This window comes from Lissotriton vulgaris, chromosome 1_1 (assembly GCF_964263255.1).
Source record: "Lissotriton vulgaris chromosome 1_1, aLisVul1.2, whole genome shotgun sequence".
Taxonomy (NCBI): domain Eukaryota; kingdom Metazoa; phylum Chordata; class Amphibia; order Caudata; family Salamandridae; genus Lissotriton; species Lissotriton vulgaris.
This window is the reverse complement of record NC_141685.1, coordinates 1,387,658,668-1,387,681,675: the sequence shown is the minus strand read 5'-3', so window position 1 is coordinate 1,387,681,675 and position 23,008 is coordinate 1,387,658,668. Positions and strand designations below refer to the sequence as shown.

Sequence of the window (23,008 nt, the reverse complement as noted above, 5' to 3'; positions counted from 1 at the left end):
AGTGTGTGCCACGTCTGGGACCCCCCTTTTACTGCATGTCAGTCACCCCTAAGGTAGGCCCTAGCTAGCCCTAGGGGCAGGGTGCATTGTAGGTAAAAGGTAGGACATGCACCTTAAGTGTGTGACATGTCCTGGTAGTGACAAACAGCCATTTTGGTTTCTCCCTGCTGTGAGACAACCCTCTCATAGGAATGCAATGGGGATTCCCTGATAAGTATTTTAGTTGTAATTCCTGATATGAGAGGAGCAGCGTAGTCAAGTTTGCTATGTTTGGTATAGTAATACTAAATGCAGCGGTGTGCGCAAATTTATTATCACTATTTAAGAAATGCAACTTTTAGAAGTTAGCATTTCTATCTGCTATGTGTCTGCCTGCCTGATGTGTATTGCATGCCTGGCTCTGGAGTGACGGGCTGGGGAGGTATGTGTGGCTCTAGGGAGGGCAGGGTGAGTCAGCATAAGGTTGAATAGGAAATCTGCATTTGGAGTAGTGGGAGGAGTAGTCCCCTGTCCCTCAATAGGTCTGTGCCTGCCTAGGTGAATGCTGGCTGCGCCCCCTGTGGTGTGTATGATGACCGAGCCCCGTCCTGACAAAGGGGAAAAGGAGCCTTGTAAACAAAGTTGAGACTGGTTCCCCAAGCCCTGTGCCAGGGCAGAACAAAGGGAAAAGGAGTATATATACTGGGGCTGTGACCCCATGTTTTTGTGCTTGCTGTTAGCTGTGCTGGGGTGAAGGACTGCTGGGTAACAGGAGGATCTGCCGTGGGACCGTGATGCCAGCAGCGCTGTGCTGCGTGAGCAATTTGAAGGAAATTCCGACGTGAGGGATTCCCCCATGGTCCAGGGGTGATGCGGGGGCCTACCCGCATTTTTGTTGTGCTTCCCAGAAGGAACGGGAGCCCACCCCGCATTGTGCTGCAGGAGAGAAGGAGCTGGAGTCCACCCTGCATTGTGCTGAAGAGAGGAATCATCACTCCGTGAGTAAACCACATTCTAAGCGGGGCTCCTGTGCGCCAGAGAGAGCCCCACGTTTTAGGGAAACAGAGCAGGAGCCCACCCTGCGTCTTTGCTGAAATTGACCGCTGCACCGGCACGAGTGGCGACCCGAAAGGCCGGCAAGCTGCCTGGTTGTAGACGGAGCCAGCAGGAGCAGCCAATCGTCCCCGAGGTGGCAGGAAGTCAGGCGAGCTTGTGCCTGCTTGTCGGTGGGGGTCCCATGACCAGAGAGAGCCCTGCATGTGACCTAGCCTGAGAGGGTCCCGGATGCACCACAATGATTGGAGATGAGCTCTTGAATCCTCCACACAGAAGGAAGGCAACACCTCCCCCCTTTGCCCATCGAGGAGAAAAGTTCCTGTGAGGGGGCTCCCCAAAGCACGCTGTGCTGTAGATTGCACTCAAGGAATCCTGGTGTGTGGGGCGCAGGAGGCACTGTTCGTGCCAATCTTTAGGAGGACATCTGCACCGCCAGAGGGAGGGCAGCTTCCACAAAGGGGGCATTTTCTTGGTGGCCGACCTGGAGGAACCCAGTGAACGGGCCCCCTAAGCACTAATAAGGTGCCGGTGCTGATTGTGTATACCGTTGCATCGCGAGAGCGTGCCCAGCTGCAATGAGGGGGCAATTTGTTTTGTCAATAAGGAAGGGGTGAGATGCACCTCCCCTCCCGGCCCCAGTGCATTGTGCACATCCTCGTAGCTGCAGAGGCAGCTAGATGCCCTGACATTTGGGACGAAGGCCATTAAGGCCCCAGAGAAGGCCAGTTGGTCTGGGGTCATCATTGTGATATGGGTAGAGCATAAGGCCCTACAAAGATGCCTAATGTATTTATGCCTAATAAGATTGCATAATGTGTTTATGCCCAATGAGATTGCATAAGGTGATTATGCCTACTGAGACAGCATAATGTGTTTATGCTTATGTTGTTCATGCATGATGTGTTTTATGGCTAAGGTGATGCTAGGTACAGTATCTTACCAGTAGTTACTGGTGGTTTTATTTTTATCACTTGAGCTTTCTAATGGTTGTGGCCTATTTTGCCCGGTCATATATATAATACCCTGTAAATTATGACCTGGTGCCAGTTGGCACCGTGTATTTGTGCGATTAGGATTCTAATGTATTTTGGATAATACGAAGGGTATTTTTTTATATAACCTTGTGTGCAGTCTCTTTTGTAGTGTGCCTAGCGTGTTGCTGCTGTGTGTGTTGCGCAAACACTTTACACATTGCCTCTGGGATAAGCCTGACTGCTCGGGATAAGCCTGACTGCTCGTGCCAAGCTATCAAGGGGGTGAGCAGGGGTTATCTTCGGCGTGTACTAGAGTGGTGGTTTCTGCCTGGCTTAGGCGCAAGCCCTAGCCAACCAGAAATCCCATTTCTAATATTTGTTAAACTGGGTAAGTTGTTATTTCGATGTAGGTTGGAGGCTTTCCGACTTAGATCATTGGTTTAAAAATCAGACAACCTTATTATGATGAAGGCTGTTGGATTTGAAACCGGTTGGTCAGACTGACTGGCTTCCGATGGGCTCAAGGAGCCCAATGGACAGTTGGAGGGCGCTCATAATCTCCTATGTACCGTGTTTACTTTGTGGAGATCATGATGTCGGTTTCCAACAGGCTTTTCATGGCGGGTTTTCTGACATGAAAAGTCTGTCGGAAAGCGACTTTGGGGGACCCTAGCAGGACCCCCTTGCCACAGGGGCCAACATTTGGAGGCCTGGTAATCCCTTCACCGCCTGGTGCAGGGATAAACAAAAATACCTATTTCTCTATGGAAGCTTGTGCTATGGCCGGTTTACAGTCTCAACACAAGCTCCCATAGAGAAATGGGAGCGTGCGACCTCACCATGTGTGCTCGCATCCTAATAATGTGGTCAGAACCACTGACCGGAGGACAGTTGGCCCCGATTCCGCAACGATGTTGGGCGGATGCACATCTGTTTAACATTGTAATGAGGGCCTTGATGTATAGGTGTGGTAGGTGTTTAAAAGAATGATGAAAATACACAAACATATTTCTGTATGCAGATCAAATTCGTTTTTTATGATGAAGAATAAACTATTGGGATTGTTACTGATTGTCCAGTTAAAATGATTGGAAGCCTTATTTACTTTGTTTACCCTATTAATTTATTCTGCTAGGTGAACTATAGAAAAAGGAATACATCTTAATTTAGATTAATAGGTTGTTGCTGGCGGTACTATCACTCAGGTGTAAGGATAGCTTAGCTCTATACCCCAATCCATAGCTCAGGAAGACCAATTCTCCATAAAATGACTCTTGGCAAATCCCAATCAATAGTGCCACAGGGTGCATAACCAACGATGAATGGGAGAAAGGAAAAAGAGGAAGACTGAGGCGGGCATGGTTGAGATGGTACACTGAGGTGAGGAAGGAGTAAAATTGTGAGGGGAATTTGGAGAGGGTGATAAGGTAATCCTCTGCCAAATAGTTATAACAGAAAAAATTGATTTATATAATTTTCCCCCTTGTCCTGCTGCTGAATGAAAGGCTAACTTTGCATTAAAAGTGAATACAATACAGAAATAATGACTTCCAACTTCACAGCCATGTCACCTTCGTTGCAACACCTGGTCAATTTTAACTCGCTATGCCTAGAGCGGCTGTGTTTTTTAATGTTTATTTGTTGGTGTGGTGTATGTGTGATGTAAATGGTGAGGTCACATTGATATCAACAGTGATGTCATTTGCGCAGTGGAGAAAAGGGGCATGAAGGGAGGGCTCAGGGAGCCAAGTGAAGGCTGTTGCCCCCCCCCCCCCCCGCCCCCCTTAAAATTAAAAAAGAAAAATAGGCAGAGGAGCGCAGGGGCTGGATGAGGAACCAAAAATAAAGAGAATAGGATAAACAGAGGATAAATAGCCACCATCTCAGATCTATGTGACTCAGACAAAAATCTGGATTTTACCGTATCTGTCAACAATGATGGCATTCATTTTGATCGATGTAAAATTCTGGTGTGAAGCATTTTTTTCTGCCAATATGACAAAGAACCACATTTGTTCACTGGGTTCTAGCCTGCTTCCTATGTTTTCGTCTCCTGCTTTAGAAGCATGATGTGCTGCAGTCTTTGTGACTGACAGAGGTATGAGAGCTTCCCCTCGAACACAGCCTATCCCTTGAAGTGCCTGTACCATCTCCCCCCCCCCTGCGGCACTGGGCTGTACCTTGACTATCCGGATCAGGGTCTTCAGCTGGTAGACGTGGAGCTGAAGGTCTATCCTGTCAGCCAGCCACAGGCACAGGGCTTTCATCGAGCTGCAGTACCATTGCTGGAAAGAAAGAGAAGAAACACCTCAGCAGTAGCCATTTAACAGATACAATAATGAGTGCTAATGAAACACTCTGCAATGATCCCAGATCAGCACTTAAAGTCAATAATGCTATCATTTTCTGATAAGTGAACCGCGTGGTTTCTCAGGCAATCAAATGACTTGACCTGGACTGTTCTGTATGTGACTCAGCCTCCGAGTTGCATCATACAAACACTGCTCTGCAGCCTGGCACTCTCCTGTGCAGGCTGTAAATGACCCCAGGGCATACAATGCACTGGAAGCGAATAAACCCAGCAGCCACTGAACCTGTGGACAGCTTATAAAATGCTCGAGAAACATATTTGCAAAAATGCGGAGTTCTTAGTTTAATTGGCAGCGCACGGGTGTTTTTAGCAAAGTGGTTTCTGCACACTTTGGGTAAGGAAGGACAGTCTCACTATTCAAAGGATCTGTGTCTATAAAATATATAGAAGCAGCAGGGGCTTGATTGAATGCCCACTTGGGTTAATGGGAATATGAGCACAGACAAACAATATGTCGGCGACTTCTCTTTTGAGAATGTAATGAGGAAGGTAAATATAACGTAATTACAATGTTTTTTTACAAGTTCTAAGCTTGAAATTAAAAGTTACTCCCACCCTGAACCTTTTCTTCTTACTGTCAGTAAGATTTGATTATTATGTACATTTTCAGGGGACTAGCATTTGTACAGTTTATATAGTATGCATAAAGTATAAAAAATAATGGCCCTATTATCCAAAGGTTTTTTTTGTCTCAAAGACTGAGTGGTCCCTCGCACTAGTAGATGTGCTTTTGGGGTAGAATTTTCCCCCAAGTTACTACCGTAATTTACTAATATTCCCTTAGTGCAAAATGCACCCTTGCATCCAAAATAGACGTGAGTATGCCTTTTGGGCTAATAAACAGCGCTAAATGCAGCAGAACACAAATAGCGAGTGCCCGCTTACGCTCACCAAATGTGCTCTTACGTTCGGACTCTTTTCGGCAAATTACTCATAACCACTTAGTTGTGGGTGTTGGCCAATGGACAACACTGGGGAGGGTTAGTTTCTGTTTGAATACCTAAGGCTTGGGCTGCTCAGGAAGAGCTTCTTGAGCAGCCTCAGCTTTGTTTTGTATTTGATGACGGTCAGTGTGCAGAGTGCACTGGCATCATTATATACAAAAGTGAAAGTAAAACGGGCCGAAGGGCTCCTTTCACTTTCACTAAATCAGTGCTTGGGGGATATCTCAACCACCTGAGCACAGATTCCTATGGGGAGCGTTTACTGAAATTGAGGACTTGCCTGATTGCCACCGTGAGGGGAACGGCTAATTCTGTCACATTTGCCATCACCATTTGACGCGAGGGAAACGGCTTGCTGCTCTTCGTTTCTCGCGCCCCACCAGCACCATCACCGCCGCAGGGGACTCCATCTCGCAGGAGCCCCGGCGGTTGTGGCGCGAGAGTGACGCCAGCAGAGTGCCCGGAGGCGCGTTAAACCGTAGGAACACCTCTCGCCCCGCGAGTCGCGCGCGGGAGCGCCCGGGCAAAGGGCGGGCCCGTTTAAGCCCATTCAAGGCCGGAGGAGGCCAGGTCGGGCCACCCCCCTTCCATCCACTACCCAGCATATCTGTGTGAGTACATTGCTTACATACATATCTGCATTTAATTGGGAGAATTGCTATGCCGCCCAAAGAGGCTAAGGGGAGAGCAGGTGCTGCTATATTTACTGGAGCCATGGACCAATCCATTACAAAGATGAATAATGTTGTGGATGAGGGGATTACCATAATGGAGCGACGCGTTTCACATGAACTGGCTATCGCAAGAAGATCGTCTATGGGACTAATTGCGAACGCTCTGACTCCTGATAATTTGAATGCCAATAGTGGCTTAAGCGCTTCCCCCATTTTAGAGCTTCCCCTTTGTAATCTGTCACAGACTACTCTTAGTAGTCAGTCCACAGCCTCAGAATCACTGTTGTTAACCCCCCAAATGCTTCTGACTGCGCCTAGTGTAGTTAAGGTGCATAATACTAGGCAACAGTGTGGGAAAGACCCGGGGGCAATTCCCAAAAATTCACAACAAACAGTAAATATCATTGGTGGGAGAAAAAATAAGGGTCGTAAAGCCAGGAAAGTAAACCCACTTATTGTGGAAAAACCCATTGTAAATCCTCCTCATGTATTTTCAGACTCTTCCCTGCCTAGCAGGGTGACCCAGGTTACAGATTGGTCACCAAGTCAAGAAGCTCGGTAGGGGGTGCTAGAGGTTGAGTCTAATGCTATCTATGACACTATTAAGCTCCTCTTAGCCCCATTAGAAGAAAGGTTGAGTAAGATTGAGGTCCATCTAAAGAGGATTGAGCGTGATGTTAAGGGCCTTGTTGAACCCACTTTAAGAGTAACTTCACCCTCGGCTACTAAATTGTCTAAAACCCACAAGGAAAAGGTTGCCATCCCAGCCACCAACAAGGAACTAGCAGCCGTAAACATAGCCCAGTCTGTTTTACCTGTTTCTGTAGCAACTCCTACAGATAAAGAAATAGCACGCCCTAATGTAAATAATTAATGTCAACTCAAGAAGATCACAGAGCAAGATAGGTCTGGAGGGGGGGCACCGACTATCCAACCTAACACGGGTAAAAAATCTTAAATTTACCCCCAGAGGTTTGTCCATTTGTGGTGGTCCTGGCAGGGGTTCCAGAACTGGGCAAAAATTAGGGGGAAAGCCCCACAAAATTATGGAACAGGGTCGTACACTGGCTAAACACGAATAGACCCTTGCCCCTGCACTTAGTTGGTAAAATACTTATGATCCGAAGGACACCATGGGTGGGACATCTGGCCAAAAATATAAGGGGTGATTGTATTCTGATTAACTTTAACAACTCCAGAATTGTCGATTATATCTGCAACTGGAGATATTCTAGCACAGGCACGACTGTCCATTCCCTCCCACTAACTTACTTTTATCCCCCTGGCCATTTTGCTCCTCAGCTTGATGGATGGTCAACGGTTCCCCTCAGAGGGAGGGGCTCAGCTCAGGGAGAATGGCCTATGCTCCCCTTTAATATTGATAGTTTTTTCCATCATAACTGGTATGACTGTCTGGAGGCAGTTGATTGACCCGATGAAGTAGTAAGAGAATCAAGTATTTCCTCTCCCCCTAGGTGGTTGCTTTTTGGACTCAACTGTATCGCAACAGTCAGTGGGTTTAAAGTCTACTGATATAGCTCTGGACATCAGGAGTACTATCAACATTGATACCAACCAGGCTGTAGGGGAAACTGCAAATGTCTTGGTCCCCAGTAAGGTTCATATCAGCAATGTTAAAATTGTTTCGTGGAATGTGGCAGGTTTGCGAAACAAGTTTTTGTTATCAGATTGGAATAGCTTAATGATGGGTATGACATTTGTATGTTCCAGGAGACATGGAGTTTGGAACCTCTGCATAAGCAGGGATTTTATTGTTTCTATGTACCTGCTACCTCGGTTGGGCATGGCCGTCCCTCTGGTGGGCTCATGGTATGGGTAAGGGTTGATCTTAATCTTAAGATTACTCATCACACCTCCGCCTGTCTGGATATTATGAGACTCTACATTGAGGGTGTGAATGGTGCCCCGGCTTGGGAATTCTTTAATGTATATGCAAGAGGTACTCAAGGTGGGGCCAAGTCGTCTACCATTGATATTTTAGCTGACTCGCTGAGGATGTGTGCCCCTGACTCCTTAGTCCTGGTCGCTGGGGACTTTAACTGCTCGTTTGAACCTTTGGCAGTAGATGATATCCTTGGAGTGCATGAGGATGACGCACAATGGGGCGTCCCGTCTCTGACCCTCAAGCCTGTGAAGAGATGTCTCCTGTAATCATTCAATTGAATGCTCTGATGATCGAAATAGGTCTAAGAGCTGCCAATGGTCGTACTACCTCCGACGCTCAAGGAGCTAACACTTATAATAGAGTATCGTGTGAGAGTAGGATTGACTACATAATGGTAGACAGGAGGGCTTGAAAGTCAGTGGTGGATATGGTCATTATACCATCGGTGGAGAGTGATCATAATCCCCTGTCCCTCACATTGCTAGATCCATGGTGTCGTATTTTGACGGTGGCTGGGTTAGCGCTTAGCTTTGCTACACGATTCCCGCTTAAATTAGCTATACACAGAAACGCCATTTTGTATGTGTTGGCGGCCATCTTAGATCATGAACGGCCTCGTGGCCGGCGTGCCCTTTAGTCCGTTGTCCGTTCCACTGACCACTTCAGTCTGCCCAGCAACAGGCTATTTTTAGTACTGGTCAAGCCACACATGCGCAGTTCACACTGACCAGTCGTTCCTCAGGAATGTGCCGCAAACTGACCAATTGGTTTGAAACCCTCCAATGAGCTGGCAGTATTCCAAAATATGCCCTTATATGTACATAATGTTCTGTAACTTTGTGCCACGTGTACGTTTTATTACCTGTAGAATCATATAAAAGAAGGGTCGCACCGATGTTCGGTGTGATACCTCTTGCATTACCGAAGGGTGCTGTATGAGTGTACCACCACCCCATGGGGTCTTAATAAACTTGTTCTTTGACTTTTACAGTTTCCGTGCCAACAGTTCTTGAATGTAAGTGGGTTATCTTCGGAACATGTAGGCCTTGGGAACCCTGATTACTTCAAATTGGCGACCACGAAGGGACTCATCGGCGACTCGGATGCCCGAAGGAGAGGTCGTGACGAAGGCTTGGAAACTCGCCATGGACGCGCGCTGCCACGAGTGACCCGAGTCTTGGCTGCCACGGTGTTTTTTCCTTTCCTTCCGATCTGACCTTCCAGGTGGCGCCGGTCTCCGACTGAGTTTTCGAGTGTCTGCATCGCTGAGAAAGTGCCGTTTGGCTGATTTGGCTTACAAGACCTTGGCAGTTGGAATCTGGACATTTGAGACTTTGGGTAAGCTTTGTGTTCGGTAAGGTAGTCTTCGGACGCTTACTGAAGTTCTATGATTTGTGTTCGGTAAGGTAGTCTTCGGACGCTTACTGAAATTCTGTGATTTGTGATCGGTAAGGTAGTCCTCGGACGCTTGCCGAAGTCCTACGTTTTGATTTGAGTTAGCTAACATTGTGAATTTGTGATCTTTGAACTTATATGTGTAGTGCACTTCACATAGGCAGGCATGTAGAGATGTTTCTCTAACTTTGTTTTTTCCCTTTGAGCGGCACATTTGTGTGAAGTACTGTAAGTGCCTTTTTATACGGTGTCACGCTTTCGTGATACTTTTTGAACATGCCTGTTTTCAGCACACTCCGAGGGATGTGCTGTCTTGGAGAGGGTACCTCAATTAGGTTAGCGGAAGCACAGCCGGCTCCCCCAGAGGGAACACCAAATCGTGAGATGTATATCAAGCATGGCCTTCCCCCTATTATGTACAGCAAATTATGGCATAAGTATACAAAGGCCGATCCTGAATTGCAATGGCCTCTACATGGGTCGTTCGATTTACGTAAAGTACAGTTTGTAGAGCAATGTTTGTTTCAACGCAGGTCTAGACAAAATATGTTTGATTGCGTGTGAATGTGGGAGAAAGCGGTGCGCGAGCGAATGAAGCGTGAGGTTGCCTTGGCGGACAAAGAGCAGCGCAAGGCTGCTCGGGATAAGGCTTTACAGCTTGAGGAAAAGGAGGCTCAGGAGAAGAAAGAAAGGGAGGAACGGGAACGTAAATTGCAGACGACTGGTCAATTTCCTATCCGCCGACCACTTTATCCTGTCCTTAATGATGAAATTGATGATTTTTCTTTGTTAGATCGGTCACCACCTCCGTATGTTTTGCCGACGGCTCCAGCTGGGGATTCAGAGGACGATGGACAGGATAAGTCGGATCACAAGGGTATATCTGCCCTCAGGTTTACTACGGCGAGGTCCGCTCATTTGCGGAGTTGGGCTCGTAAAGTGAATAAGAATTGTGTTTCTCAGGAGCAGTTGTTAACAGAAAAGAAAGCGTGGTCGGATCTTGAATTAATGTATTTTCTGTCTAGTTTGGCGGATGAAGTTGTAGGCGCGTATCGGGAACTTTCAGACACGTTAGAATCTAAATCGTTGTCAGTATATCGTGAGAATTTGGCTAAAGGTGATTTTGATCTTTCAGATGTTGACGACCTATTCAAGCAACTGATCGCGCTACGGGATGAGACAGCCGGATTGCGGGAGGAGCGGAAAAGGAGGCAAAAGGAGTCCGGTTCGGGAAATAATGGGCAGACTAAGGAGTGCTCTCTCCGTGGTTCAGATAAGAGTTCTGCATTGCATGTTATGCCTTTGCGTGAAGCCGCGCCTTTGTATGTTCCACCCAAAGGGGAAGGTACGGATGATGATAAATTGTCAAAGGATGCGAAAGGGTATTTTGTGTATAATTGGGTATATACGCCGTGGAATAGAGCAGACGTTATGGCGTTGAAAAATTCGTTACCTGATCTTCGAAAAAATCCGGTGGCATTTTATGAAGGGGTGGAAGGGGCTATTTCGTCTTGTGTGATGACTCTTGTGGACATAGATTTGTTCTTTGGGTTAATTCTGCCACCTGATATGTGGCGGCAAATTCGTAAAAATAATGACGAAACGATATTGGGGGGCACATGGAAGGAAATTAATGCTGCAGATTTAGACAGGGAACCAGCATGTAAGCCTTGTCAGTTAATTCTAGATCTCCCGGCAGCTATTCTGACTAAATTAAAGACGCTTGTTCCCTCTAAAAAGATTGATTGGACTATGTTGACGTTGTGCAAACAGAAACCCGATGAAACGGTCTCAGATTTCTTTACACGTTTTGAGGAGGCATTTCATGATTACAGTGGTCAATCTTTGACAGACGATACGGGTCGGCATTTGTTTGTAGATAAGTATGTGGCTAATCTCCTACCGGAGATTGCCAAACGATTGAAGTCGAGTGAAAGTTCCTGGGCCACGGCGACCCCTGCGTCCTTGTTAACTATGGCTCAGTATTATGAGCGGCAGGAATTGGAGGCTAAAGAAAGTGTAGAGAAAAAGGCGAAGGAATTGAAAACGAAGGTGATGTTGGCGCAGGTTCGGGGAACACAGGGTAGAGGGAATGATAGAGGCAGACGGGGTGGAGGAAATACGTCGCATGGTCGTACGGACATAGCGGAGGATCAGTGTGCTTATTGTAAGGAGTTTGGGCATTGGGCCGAAGATTGTCCGGTACTTCGTGAGCAGCGTAGTCAGCGTGGTCGAGGGGGCGGAAGGCCAAGAGGAGGTTATACGGGAGCGAGAGGTGGCGGAGGTGATCGTGGAAAGACTGAGGAGAGGGGCCGTGGCCAGGATGAACGAAATACGTTTGATAGGCGGAATCAGTATCAGATTTTAGAGGGAGAGAATGTGGAACACCAGGATTATGTGCATGCATAGGACTGCGTAGGATGGGGTAAGGAATCAGTTGAAGTGCCGGTAGATCAGCAGGGTCCATATGTAACAGCGGGTATTCTGGGTTCTACTGATCAATTTCTAGTCGACACAGGAGCTACACGTAGCGCTTTGTCGAAAAACTTGGTTCCGAGGGCTCCCCTGTCTGGCGAAATGATTACATGTGTAGGGTTTGATGGCACGCCCTCCCCCAGCCCATTGTCCAAGCCCCTTGCACTATGTCTTGACAAGTACTTTAGTTTTGGTCAATTTTTGTTATCACCCCATACCCCAGACAATATCCTGGGTATTGACTTGCTTAAATATTTTCGAGCGACAATACGTTGCGCTCCGGAGGGAGTGCGGGTTATCCTGAATGATAATTATCCTGACCCCGACAGGTTTTACGCAATCTCAGATATTTCAGCTTTGGCCTCTCTCCCGCACACGTTATGGGCGACCTCAGATACGGATGTGGGAGAGATGCGTATTCCACCGATACATATTACTGTTAAGGAGGGGGCCCCTCTACCACGAGTGCCACAGTATAAGATTTCGAGAGAAGGTGAAATTGCATTGACACATATTGTTCAGGATTTGATTTCTGCAGGAGTTGTGGAGGAGGTCCCTTATAATGTTTGCAACAGCCCTATTCTTCCGATCTTTAAGAGAGATACTGACGGCAAAATCTATCGCTTTATTATTGACTTGCGAGAGATCAACAAAATTGTCATTCCTCAATACCCGGTGGTGTCTGATATTACGACCCTGCTTACTTTGGTTCCACCAAAGGCCACCACGTTTAGTGTAATTGATTTAAAGAATGCGTTCTTTTCTATCCCTGTTCATCCTGATAGCAGATACCTGTTTGGCTTTACGCTAAATAATAAATCGTATAGATTTTGTCGTGTTCCCCAGGGATATACTGAAAGTCCTAGCATCTATAGTCAGGCTTTGAAAAGGCAGTTGGATTCCTTTAAATTGCAGTCTGGCGTTGCTCTTATCCAGTACGTGGATGACCTTCTGCTGGCTGCTGACTCTTATGCACAATGTGAACAGAGTACACTTGCGTTGCTTTCCTTTTTGGCACAGAATCATCATAAGGTTTCGAAGAAGAAGCTTCAATACTGTAGACCTCAGGTGACCTACCTCGGTCATCTGTTGTCTAAGGAGGGGCGTGCATTAACATCTGATCGAATTCAAGCAATTTTAGACACACCAGTCCCACGCACGCAGAGAGATGTACGTGCCTTCATAGGGTTGACGTCCTTCTGTAGACAATGGATCATGGGTTTTTCACATATCATAAAACCTTTGCTAGCATTACTGTCCAAAGCTACACCAATGCCCCTTGAGTGGACAGATGAATGTCAGAAGGCTTTTGAACAGTTGAGGCAGGCCCTTTGTTCCGCACCCGTGTTAGGCACACCAGACTATACGAAACTTTTCACATTGTACGTGCACGAGAATGATGGGTGCGCGTTGTCAGTATTAGTGCAATTACACGGGGATAAGCAGAGACCATGTGCATACTTCTCTGCCGTTCTGGATCCTGTAGCACGAGGGTTGCCTGGGTGTTTTCGAGCGGTAGCAGCAACAGCAGTGGCCATACGACAGAGTGAGGGAATAGTGTTATCACATAAACTGTTGGTGTTAGTTCCTCACGCAGTAGATGCTCTGTTAAACCAAACAAAGACCCAATACCTCACGAGTGCACGGCTAACAGGATATGAGCTGACACTTTTGGCGCCACACATTACACTGAAAAGATGCGCTACTTTGAACCCTGCCACTTTATTGCCCTATCCGGCTGAGGAGGGTCAGGAAGAAAAACATCATGATTGTGTTTTCCTGACCGAGGAACAGACAAAGGGTCGTGTTGACTTACAGGATGTCCCACTTCCAGATGTGGATGGGGAACTGTGGGTTGATGGATCGTGTTTAAGGCTGCCAGATGGCACGACTTCCGCAGCCTATGCGATCACGACACTTAAGACAGTGGTAGAAACAGCTAGGATACCACAAAAGTCGGCTCAGGCAGCAGAACTGATAGCCTTAACAAGAGCCTGCGAACTGAGTGCTGGGTTATGTGTGAACATATACACGGACAGCCGGTACGCCTTTGGAGTGGCACATGACTTTGGGCTACTTTGGAGAGAACGTGGGTTTTTGACATCTCACGGAGAACACATTATGCACGGAGAACTAGTGCGTGATCTCCTAAATGCGCTGCTAGGCCCAAAGAAAGTAGCGATAGTAAAATGCAGTGCCCACAAAAAGATTACGGATAAAGTGGGTCAAGGAAATGCCTTTGCAGACAGCATAGCTAGACAAACGGCTATGTCCCGAACTAGCTCCCCCATGTATGTGGTACAATCGCAGGCTGAGCGATGGAGTGATGCTAGAGCAGAAATATTAGACATTCAAAAATCAGTTACTGAATCTGAACTTGCGGCATGGGCAGCAGATGGGGTACTAGATGACGAGGGTTGTTGGAGAAGCAAAGACATGGAAAAGTGGAAATTGCCTGCAGCTTACTTGCAGGATGGTCCAGATGACACATGGACTGGCGCATGTCGGAGCTCTTGCAATCACTCGGCTCTTAACACGAGTTTGGGAACATCCCGAGATTGCTAATACTGCAAAGAGAGTAGTGCAGACCTGCCTGGTATGTTTGTAACACAATCCTGGAAAGGGGACCCATACTCCGAAAGGAGGGTTCGTTCCACCTTCTGCACCATTTGAGGTACTCCAAATGGATTACATCCAACTTGAGCGCTGCAATAACCTGAAGTATGTCCTAGTGGTGGTATGTGCTTTTAGTAAATGGGTTGAGGCCTACCCCACGAAAGATAATACGGCTTTGACAACAGCTAAGGTGTTGCTTAAGGAATTCTTTCCTCGCTTTGGAATTTGCAAGTTTCTGTGGAGCGATAATGGGCCTCATTTTGTTGGAAAGATTGTGGAATATGTACTGAAGGGGTTAGGGATTCAGCAGAAGTTTCATGCTGTATTCCACCCTCAGTCAGCAGGTCTGGTCGAGCGGTACAATGCAACGTTGAAGCTTAAGCTGGCCAAAATTGTGGCGTCTACATCGTTGAAGTGGCCAGATGCTCTGCCGCTAGCACTTCTCTCTCTTAGATCAGTACCCCACTCACGAACTGGCCTTACGCCCTATGAGGTGGTGTTTGGGCGCCCTATGAATATCTGGGGGGTGCCCAAGCCGCGATTAATACATGATGTGCCTTGTGTTATGATGAATGATTATTTGGCACGATTAACAAATGATTTGCTCTCTATTCACCAACAGGTTCGAGAAGCGCTCCCTGACAACTCTACTGGAGAGGGCCATGATCTCCGCCCAGGTGACCACGTGATGATTCGCTCGTTTGAGAGAGCAAGCAGTCTGGAGCCCAGGTGGAAGGGCCCCGAACAGGTCCTCCTTGCAACCTGCACCGCTGTACGAGTGACCAACAGGAAGCGGTGGGTGCATTCGACACATTGTCGACGTGTCTCTCCGGACCTGGTGACTCCTGCTGTGCTGACTGACTACAAAGAGATTTTGGAGAAAGAAAAGAGCCCAGCTGTGACGTCGGCCGAAGTTGAGGGAGCCTTCCCGGACCACACTGTTGCCGGACGAGAGCGCTACAACTTGCGCCCTCGATAAGAAGATTTTTGCCTTTTTGAACTGGTTGGTTACCGCTCCAGGTTTGTGAAACGGAAACCGGGAATTCCAAGGGGGGGGGATCAGTTCTGCCAGTGTAGCGACACCCGTCTTGGCCCGGAGAAGAAAACAACGGCTACCTCGGAGTTCAGCACCACATTTTTCTTTTTTAGGTATACACGTACATGTATGTAAAACTTTGTGACTAAATCGAATTATTGAGACTCAGCGAAGGTTTTCAGAACTATGGCATTATCAGCAGTACGAGATAAGAGACTCGTGGGTGCCATTCTCTTTGTCCTGACTATCGTAGTTATTGCGGCAATAGCCTGGGTAGTCGAACTTGTGGTGCCTGCACGTGAACATTTGCTGCCGACTACCCCGGCTCCATCTGAACATTTCCATTTCACCCTGCCTTATCATGAAGAACGGCACCGACAGACTTATCTGAACAATAGTTTTATTCAGATCCTACATCATACACACAATATGACAAACACTTCAAATTGCTGGGTGTGTGGGATGTTGCCTGGGCATCAGAAGAAAGGGGGTACTCCACTCATCCCTCTACCGTTTTCGCATAATGGGTCTTGTAATGCATTTTATACTCTCCTCTTTACTTTGAGATGGCCCACAAAAGGGGGAGTGCTTTTTCGTTTGAATAAATTGTGTCATCATGATCGGGATGGGTATCCACAAGCTGAGGGTACTCGATTTGAATATGAGGAGTACCGCCCTGACAACGTGTCTGCTTCACGAATGTATAGCAACCAGCGAAATGTCAATGTATCGAATGCACATGTTATCAACGTTATCGCTACCAAAGCAGACCTATGTATACGTAATAAAGGTGTACTTTCTGTTGGGAGAAGTGAATGTAACACTACACTTACGTTTGATAGTCCTACTGGTATATCGTTTGTCACTTCCCGAAATACTTACTTTATCTGTGGAACGAAGGGTTATCATCAGCTTCCTTTGGGATGGTCAGGCACTTGCTACGTGTCTTTTGTATTGCCGCCTGTATTCATTGCCCCACCCATGTATCACAACAACTACATCCTCTATCACGACTTTGTTTTGAATCGTGATAAACGCTCCCTTGTCTTGGATGACGTTGACCAAACGGACACTACCTTGCAACAATATGTGGACTTCAATTTGGGTTTGTTCTCTTTCGTTGGGGCAGCTTTGAACAGTCGAAAGATCAGACGACTAACTCGTGTTGTTGAGGCTGTGGCTAATGATACCGCAATTGCACTTGGAAATATCACTGAAGAAGTACAGATTTCTAGAATTGTGGCGCTTCAGAATCGGATGGTTTTGGATGTAGTGTTAGCTGATCGTGGGGGGGCATGTAGAATCATCGGAAGTAGCTGTTGCGTTTACATACCTGATAATTCACCTTCTGCATATGATGTCATCACTAAGCTACATAAGATAGCGGCTGAAATACATCCCGATAATGGTACTTGGACTCTGTCAGGATGGTTCTGGTCAATACTCACCACCTGGGGATGGAAACTGTTAACGATTCTATGTATTATTGTGGGAATTCTGTTTTCTATTTGTTTATGTATCCAGTGTGGCCCAGTTTTTTGTTCTATGTGCTTGTCAGTTTGTGCACCCTCGAGACGAGCTCTTGCCCATGATAAAATGATGCTTCATAAAGAAGTAACACAAATAATGCTAATTGACATGGAAGATGAACACCCTGACTATGTCCACTATGAGGTAGCTTCAGCTAAACGCTAAAAGGGTCGTCTGTCGTATTTTGACGGTGGCTGGGTTAGCGCTTATCTTTGCTACACGATTCCCGCTTAAATTAGCTATACACAGAAACGCCATTTTGTATGTGTTGGCGGCCATCTTAGATCATGAACGGCCTCGTGGCCGGCGTGCCCTTTAGTCCGTTGTCCGTTCCACTGACCACTTCAGTCTGCCCAGCAACAGGCTATTTTTAGTACTGGTCAAGCCACACATGCGCAGTTCACACTGACCAGTCGTTCCTCAGGAATGTGCCGCAAACTGACCAATGGGTTTGAAACCCTCCAATGAGCTGGCAGTATTCCAAAATATGCCCTTATATGTACATAATGTTCTGTAACTTTGTGCCGCGTGTACGTTTTATTACCTGTAGAATCATATAAAAGAAGGGTCGCACCGATGTTCGGTGTGATACCTCTTGCATTACCGAAGGGTGCTGTATGAGTGTACCACCACCCCATGGGGTCTTAATAAACTTGTTCTTTGACTTTTACAGTTTCCGTGCCAACAGTTCTTGAATGTAAGTGAGTTATCTTCGGAACATGTAGGCCTTGGGAACCCTGATTACTTCAATGGCACAGAAGGGAGTGTATATCATCAAATAGTGGGGGGCTAATAACCAAGCAAATTTTACCATCAAACTGTAATAGATTTCTTAAATGGCCTAGGTTCTGCCTGGACGAACCTAGTCTGAGCGCGCTGGAAGACATCCTTGATGAGCAAACACTAAGGCTATCTGTAGCATGCAATGAGGCAGCTGGGCCAGCAGAGGTAGAAGCCATCTATACTGCCACTATGGGTCAGATTGGCCAGTTGTTCACGGTCCCAGCTAAAAAGAATCTGGCAACTATCAAACCAGCCCAGAACTGGTTTGATAGTAACTGTAGAAGAAGGAAAAACAATCTAATTATTGCCATTAAATCTTCTAATCCAGCATCTGTCAGGCTGGCAATGATGTACTATAGACAGGCTATAATAGCCGCCAAAAAAGCTTGGGAAGAATCCCGTTGGGAACATCTCAGAGATGCAAGCCAAACTAAGAATGGTAACTTATTCTGAACCTTAGTTAGAAAATCGACAGGCTGTGACTCGAACCAAATTCCAAACCATATTACAGATAGAGAATGGTTTGAACATTTTTCTAGACTCTATGGTGGGAATGAGCTGTCCGGAGCCCCAGAGCATTTGAGCGGTGCTCTGGATACAGGTCTCCGGCAGCTCGTACCAACTAGAGTCGATAAAAATGAGGTCCTTACGGCAATAGGTAAAATAGTATCTGCCAAAGCCCCAGGACAGGATGGTGTGCCAGGTGACCTATTTAAAGCCAATCCTGACGGTTGGGCAATTTATTTTACTACTCTGATAAATGCACTGCTAGCAGGTTCACCTGTTCCTAAATCATGGAAGACGGCTGAGGTGATTCCTATCTACAAGAAGGGCCCTAGGGAGGACCCTGCCAACTATCGCCCAATTAGTCTTATAGACGCTGGGCAGAAATTGGTTGGTAGGGTTCTCCTGGAGAGGATCCTCTTGTGGGTAGAGGAGAATAACATCATCTCTCCTTTTTAGGCAGGTTTCAGGGCATGCACGGGCACAGTTGATCATGCATTTAGGTTGTTACTCATTCACTGGAAGGTGGTTACCATTGGCAAGGGCGGTCTTTATTTGGCATTCATTGACTTGAAGACCGCCTTTGACCTGGTTCCCCGAGATCGCCTGTGGTTAATCCTAGAGGAGATGGGGATCCCTTTACCAATCCTAAATCTCTTGGCCCGCATGCATGACGGCACTTATGCCCGTATTAGATGGGGATCTCAAGGTCAAAAAACCGATAGAACACCTGTGTATCGAGGGGTACGCCAGGGCTGTGTGCTAGCCCCAACACTTTTTTCGTTATTTGTGAATGGCGTGGTCTCTTATTTGCTTGAAGTAAATGCAGATGCTCTGGTTTTGGCGGGTGATAAAGTGCCCACCCTGCTTTTTGCAGACGACACGTTGTTGGTCTCAAAAACCCCCGTGGGTCTGGAAAAGGTGTTGAATCGCTTCAGCTTGTTTTGTAAGCTTAGGGGCCTTGTCATAAATACCCTGAAAACCAAGCTCCTTTATTTTAACCCAAGTAAGTCTTCCAGATCCATCATCTCCCTTGATGGAGAACCACTGGAGCGTGTAAAAGAATTTGACTATCTGGGAATTAGAATCTCACAAAACTTAAAGTGGCAGCCACACATTGATAAAATGGTTTTAAATCAGAGAAGGGTGGTTGGTGCATTGGGGCGAGAACATCGTATGCCCATCTCCAAGCCCATTGCTCCTGCCTTGGATATCTACGCTGCAAAAGCTGTGGGCAGCGCCCTTTATGGTGCTGAGTTGTGGGGTTTCGATTGCATCAACAGCCTGATTACCTCTGAGAACAGGTTCCTTAGGGAGTTGTTATCCCTTCCAAGGGGCACTCCCATAAAAACACTATTGAGTGATCTGGGTCGTCACTCCATTCAGGACCTAGCCAGGCTACGGCCTCTCTTATACTGGGCTAGGTTATGGCGTACCCCAGAGCTCTCAAAGTACTTAGATGGTTTGAAAGAGGTCATTAATCTTAATGGCGCCCATAAAATTAATTGGATTCACAATTTAAAGAAACTTCTACATGAAACTGGCTTGCCAACTGATTGGGAGCTTGGAGTTCCTCTATCCAAGGCCGAAACAAAGCGAGTTTACTGGAACTGGGTTGATGAGCAAGACCTAAGGGACCCAGCCCAAGGAAGGTTGACTGAAGCGTTTAAACAGCATAAACGTAAGCCTCGCTTGGAGCCTTACTTGGATTTTATCAAGAAACCAAGAGACAGATCCCTATTTATTCAGTTCAGGTTGGGAAACCTTCCCCTTCATGAGTATACCTGTAAGTGGAAGCCCCCGTACCAAACCTCACCTGACTGCCCACTTTGCAAAGGTGTCACTGAAAGTATCGCCCACGTTTTCTTTGCTTGCCCAGCTTATGTAAAACCAAGACAGAAATGGCTTAAACCTGTGTGTTTATTGCTTGGAACCAGGGATCATTCATCCGCACTTAAAATACTCAAGGCTGACACTAGTACAAGCTTAGTGTGTGGGGTTGCCAAATTTCTGAGCAGGCTTGGCTGATCAGATTAAAGGTTATGAGATGATCTTAGTTTTAGCTAAATTTTTAATGTTGGCAAAGCTGCTAATGTTTAATATGCCTTTTAAATTATTTATTGTATTACAAATGGTTTTATTGTAACCTACTTTGTAAAATGTAATTTTTATGAATTGTGGTTTTTATATTTTGTATGTGCTTTTATGATATCTTGCATATCGAAATAAAGCTTTGATGATGATTCCTGTGGAAGGGGTATCTGCCCAGTGGATCCCTGCTTGGGGATCACCACAGGAGAGCGATCCCCCTTATTGTTTCTTTTTTAGATAATTTATACTCCAATCTATTCAGCTCTAATGAAGCATTTAGCGTACGTTCATAGGCAGGATTCCACTCTGGTTTTTAGTTATAGGATGTGTACGCTTTTCTTAACGTGTGTAAACAACACTCTTATGTTCTTTATGCCTTTGTGTACTATGTTAAAATGATAGAGCAGGTGAAAAAAAAACAAAAATATTAACAGAAATAAAAATGTTAGTAGCATCTTCTTAAGGAGTGCATGTTAGTCGACAGCTGCCCTTCCTAGTCTAAAGATGCCATATTTTCCTTCCTGATGCCAAGATGCCCAAATTACCTGTCCTTTAGGGAGTCCCACTGGGAAGCAGAGCTGCAGCTCAGTGGCTGCCCACCCACAAGATGGAGTGGAGGACCCTGCCCGATATGGGCAGTTTTTGTGAGCACAGGAATGTAGCACTTTGGAGGCAGCAATGCAAAAATGGGTCCGCATTGAGGCTTTTGCAAAATACTCCTCTCTCCTCCTGCGGGTCATGAAGAAGGATTTCATCCAGTCTTCCAGATGGTAACATGGATTGGAGGCTCCAGCTCAGAAGGACTCCGCATCCATGTACAGTCTATAACGCCTACAACTTAATTAATTAATATTTGTTCATAGGGTTGAGAAAATACTGAATTTCCCTCATAGTTGTGGTAAGCGAGTATTCCTCTCACAGCCTAAAAAGTTTTGCATTTAGGAACAAGCTATCCATTTCAAAATGGCTGCCACATGTCAAGCCTGCTTGCCCAATGCAGACAAACTGTGTTAGTTCAGCACCTGCAGTGTAGGATTCAGTGGCGGCTGGTATCTACACTTGCAGTGTGGGATTCAATGGCACCTGGCATGAAAGCAGCACACGGATTGGAGGGAGCAGCCTCAATCGGTGCACCACAGTGCTGTTGAGGCTATGGCTTGCTCTAACCCAGCTGTCTTGAGACAGCTGGGTTAGAGCTGTTTAATGTATGCATGTGTGGAATGCCATCTCAAGACGGCCATCCAAAACACATTTGCACTTTAATCAGTGCCATTCAAGCCCAGCCTCCTTCCTGCTGAGTGGCATGCTGCTGCCACTCAGCAGCGGCACCACCCTTGTCCTGATGTTCTGTTCGGGATGAGGACAAAAAATATAATGGTAATAAATTACCATTTTATTTTTTTAGGCGTTTGGGGGGATTTTAAGTGGGGTAACGCTCCTCTGCTCCAACGGAGGAGCCTCCCCTGGTAGGATTGAAACAGAGCTCAAGCAAAAAAACCGCAGGAGCAGAGTTTACAATTGAGCTTCTTTTGGTTCAGCATTTACCATTTAAATAGCACAGTGCTTTAAGTTGGGTGGGTCCTTCCAGTCTTAGGGCCTGATTCCAATCTTGTTAGGAAAGCATACTGACCAAATCGTTTCAGGAATGCATTCCATACTACTCTGATCGGGGGAGTCCAACCAAACGAATATGATGCATCCGGTTACGATTCTGTCGGACTCCTATTGACTTGAATGGAAGCCTGTGTTCCGAACGTGAACACAGGCTCCCATTGAAAAAAGGGGTGGGTGGGGAAAACCTTGCACCCTGTGGCGAGCACCCGGGGGGCCTGCCATACTGTGCATGGTTGGAAACGAGAGACCCATGGGTACCCCCACTGGCCCGATTTGGAGGGCCCCAGGTGAAGGGGTTCTGCTACGGGCTCCCAAAGACCGATTCCGGATGTTGTTTCGTTCCGGGCAAAACAATTCTGAAAGGCTGTCTGAATAGGTAATCGTACTCGCTTGTTTGGAAACCAAGTTCATAGAGCTGTACAAACCAGCTCCAGAAAGGCTTGAGCTGTCCGAATGACTTTCGGAACCAATTTGGTCAGCCCTAGCGATTTCAATGCATCGTATTAGGTCATTTAGAACTGGGAATGAGTCTACAAAAAAAAGGCTCTAGATCGAATTCAGCAAACCCGAATACAATTCGCAGCACTTCCGACCAACATTGGAATCGACCCATATCTATTAGCAGTAAAAAACTGACATCGAAAAGGGTGTCCATCATGCCCTATAATCTTGTCTTCACTTTTATAACCAAAAACACACAACTCGTTCTCGTCAATTGGTCTAATAACCCATGAGGTAAGGTAATTCAAGTCAGCGATGCTTTCCCTGTTTATATTTCACGTGTTTTATCTAATGTTGCGTGCTATATGTGTACCAATTCCCCTACAATTTTATAATTTTCCCATATGTTGTAGTTAAGTAGTTTTGTTCTCATGCAGCATATGAACTTTGTATAGCTCATATTGTAGACAGAGCCACCTATAGAAGTTCAGGGTGTGCATGGGTGTTCATGACAGGACATGATAGAGAGAGGGCTCTGGAGCTGAGGCTTTGAGGCTTACTGCAGAGCAAGTTTCTCACATTGTATGGCAGATGTTCAAACTATATGCTCATCCAATGC

The 23,008-nt window shown here is 46.4% G+C and overlaps 1 protein-coding gene across 2 annotated transcripts in view; it reads right to left on the bottom strand.

The window, feature by feature from the left end:
* Positions 1-23,008, bottom strand: part of CADPS2 (calcium dependent secretion activator 2) — a 2,357,592-nt gene that overhangs the window by 2,335 nt on the left and 2,332,249 nt on the right. For both annotated transcript variants that reach the window (XM_086966845.1, XM_086966848.1), the window contains one exon: positions 4,190-4,294. In XM_086966845.1, coding sequence (XP_086822971.1) covers positions 4,190-4,294 — 105 coding nt within the window. The remainder of the gene's footprint in view (positions 1-4,189; positions 4,295-23,008) is intronic.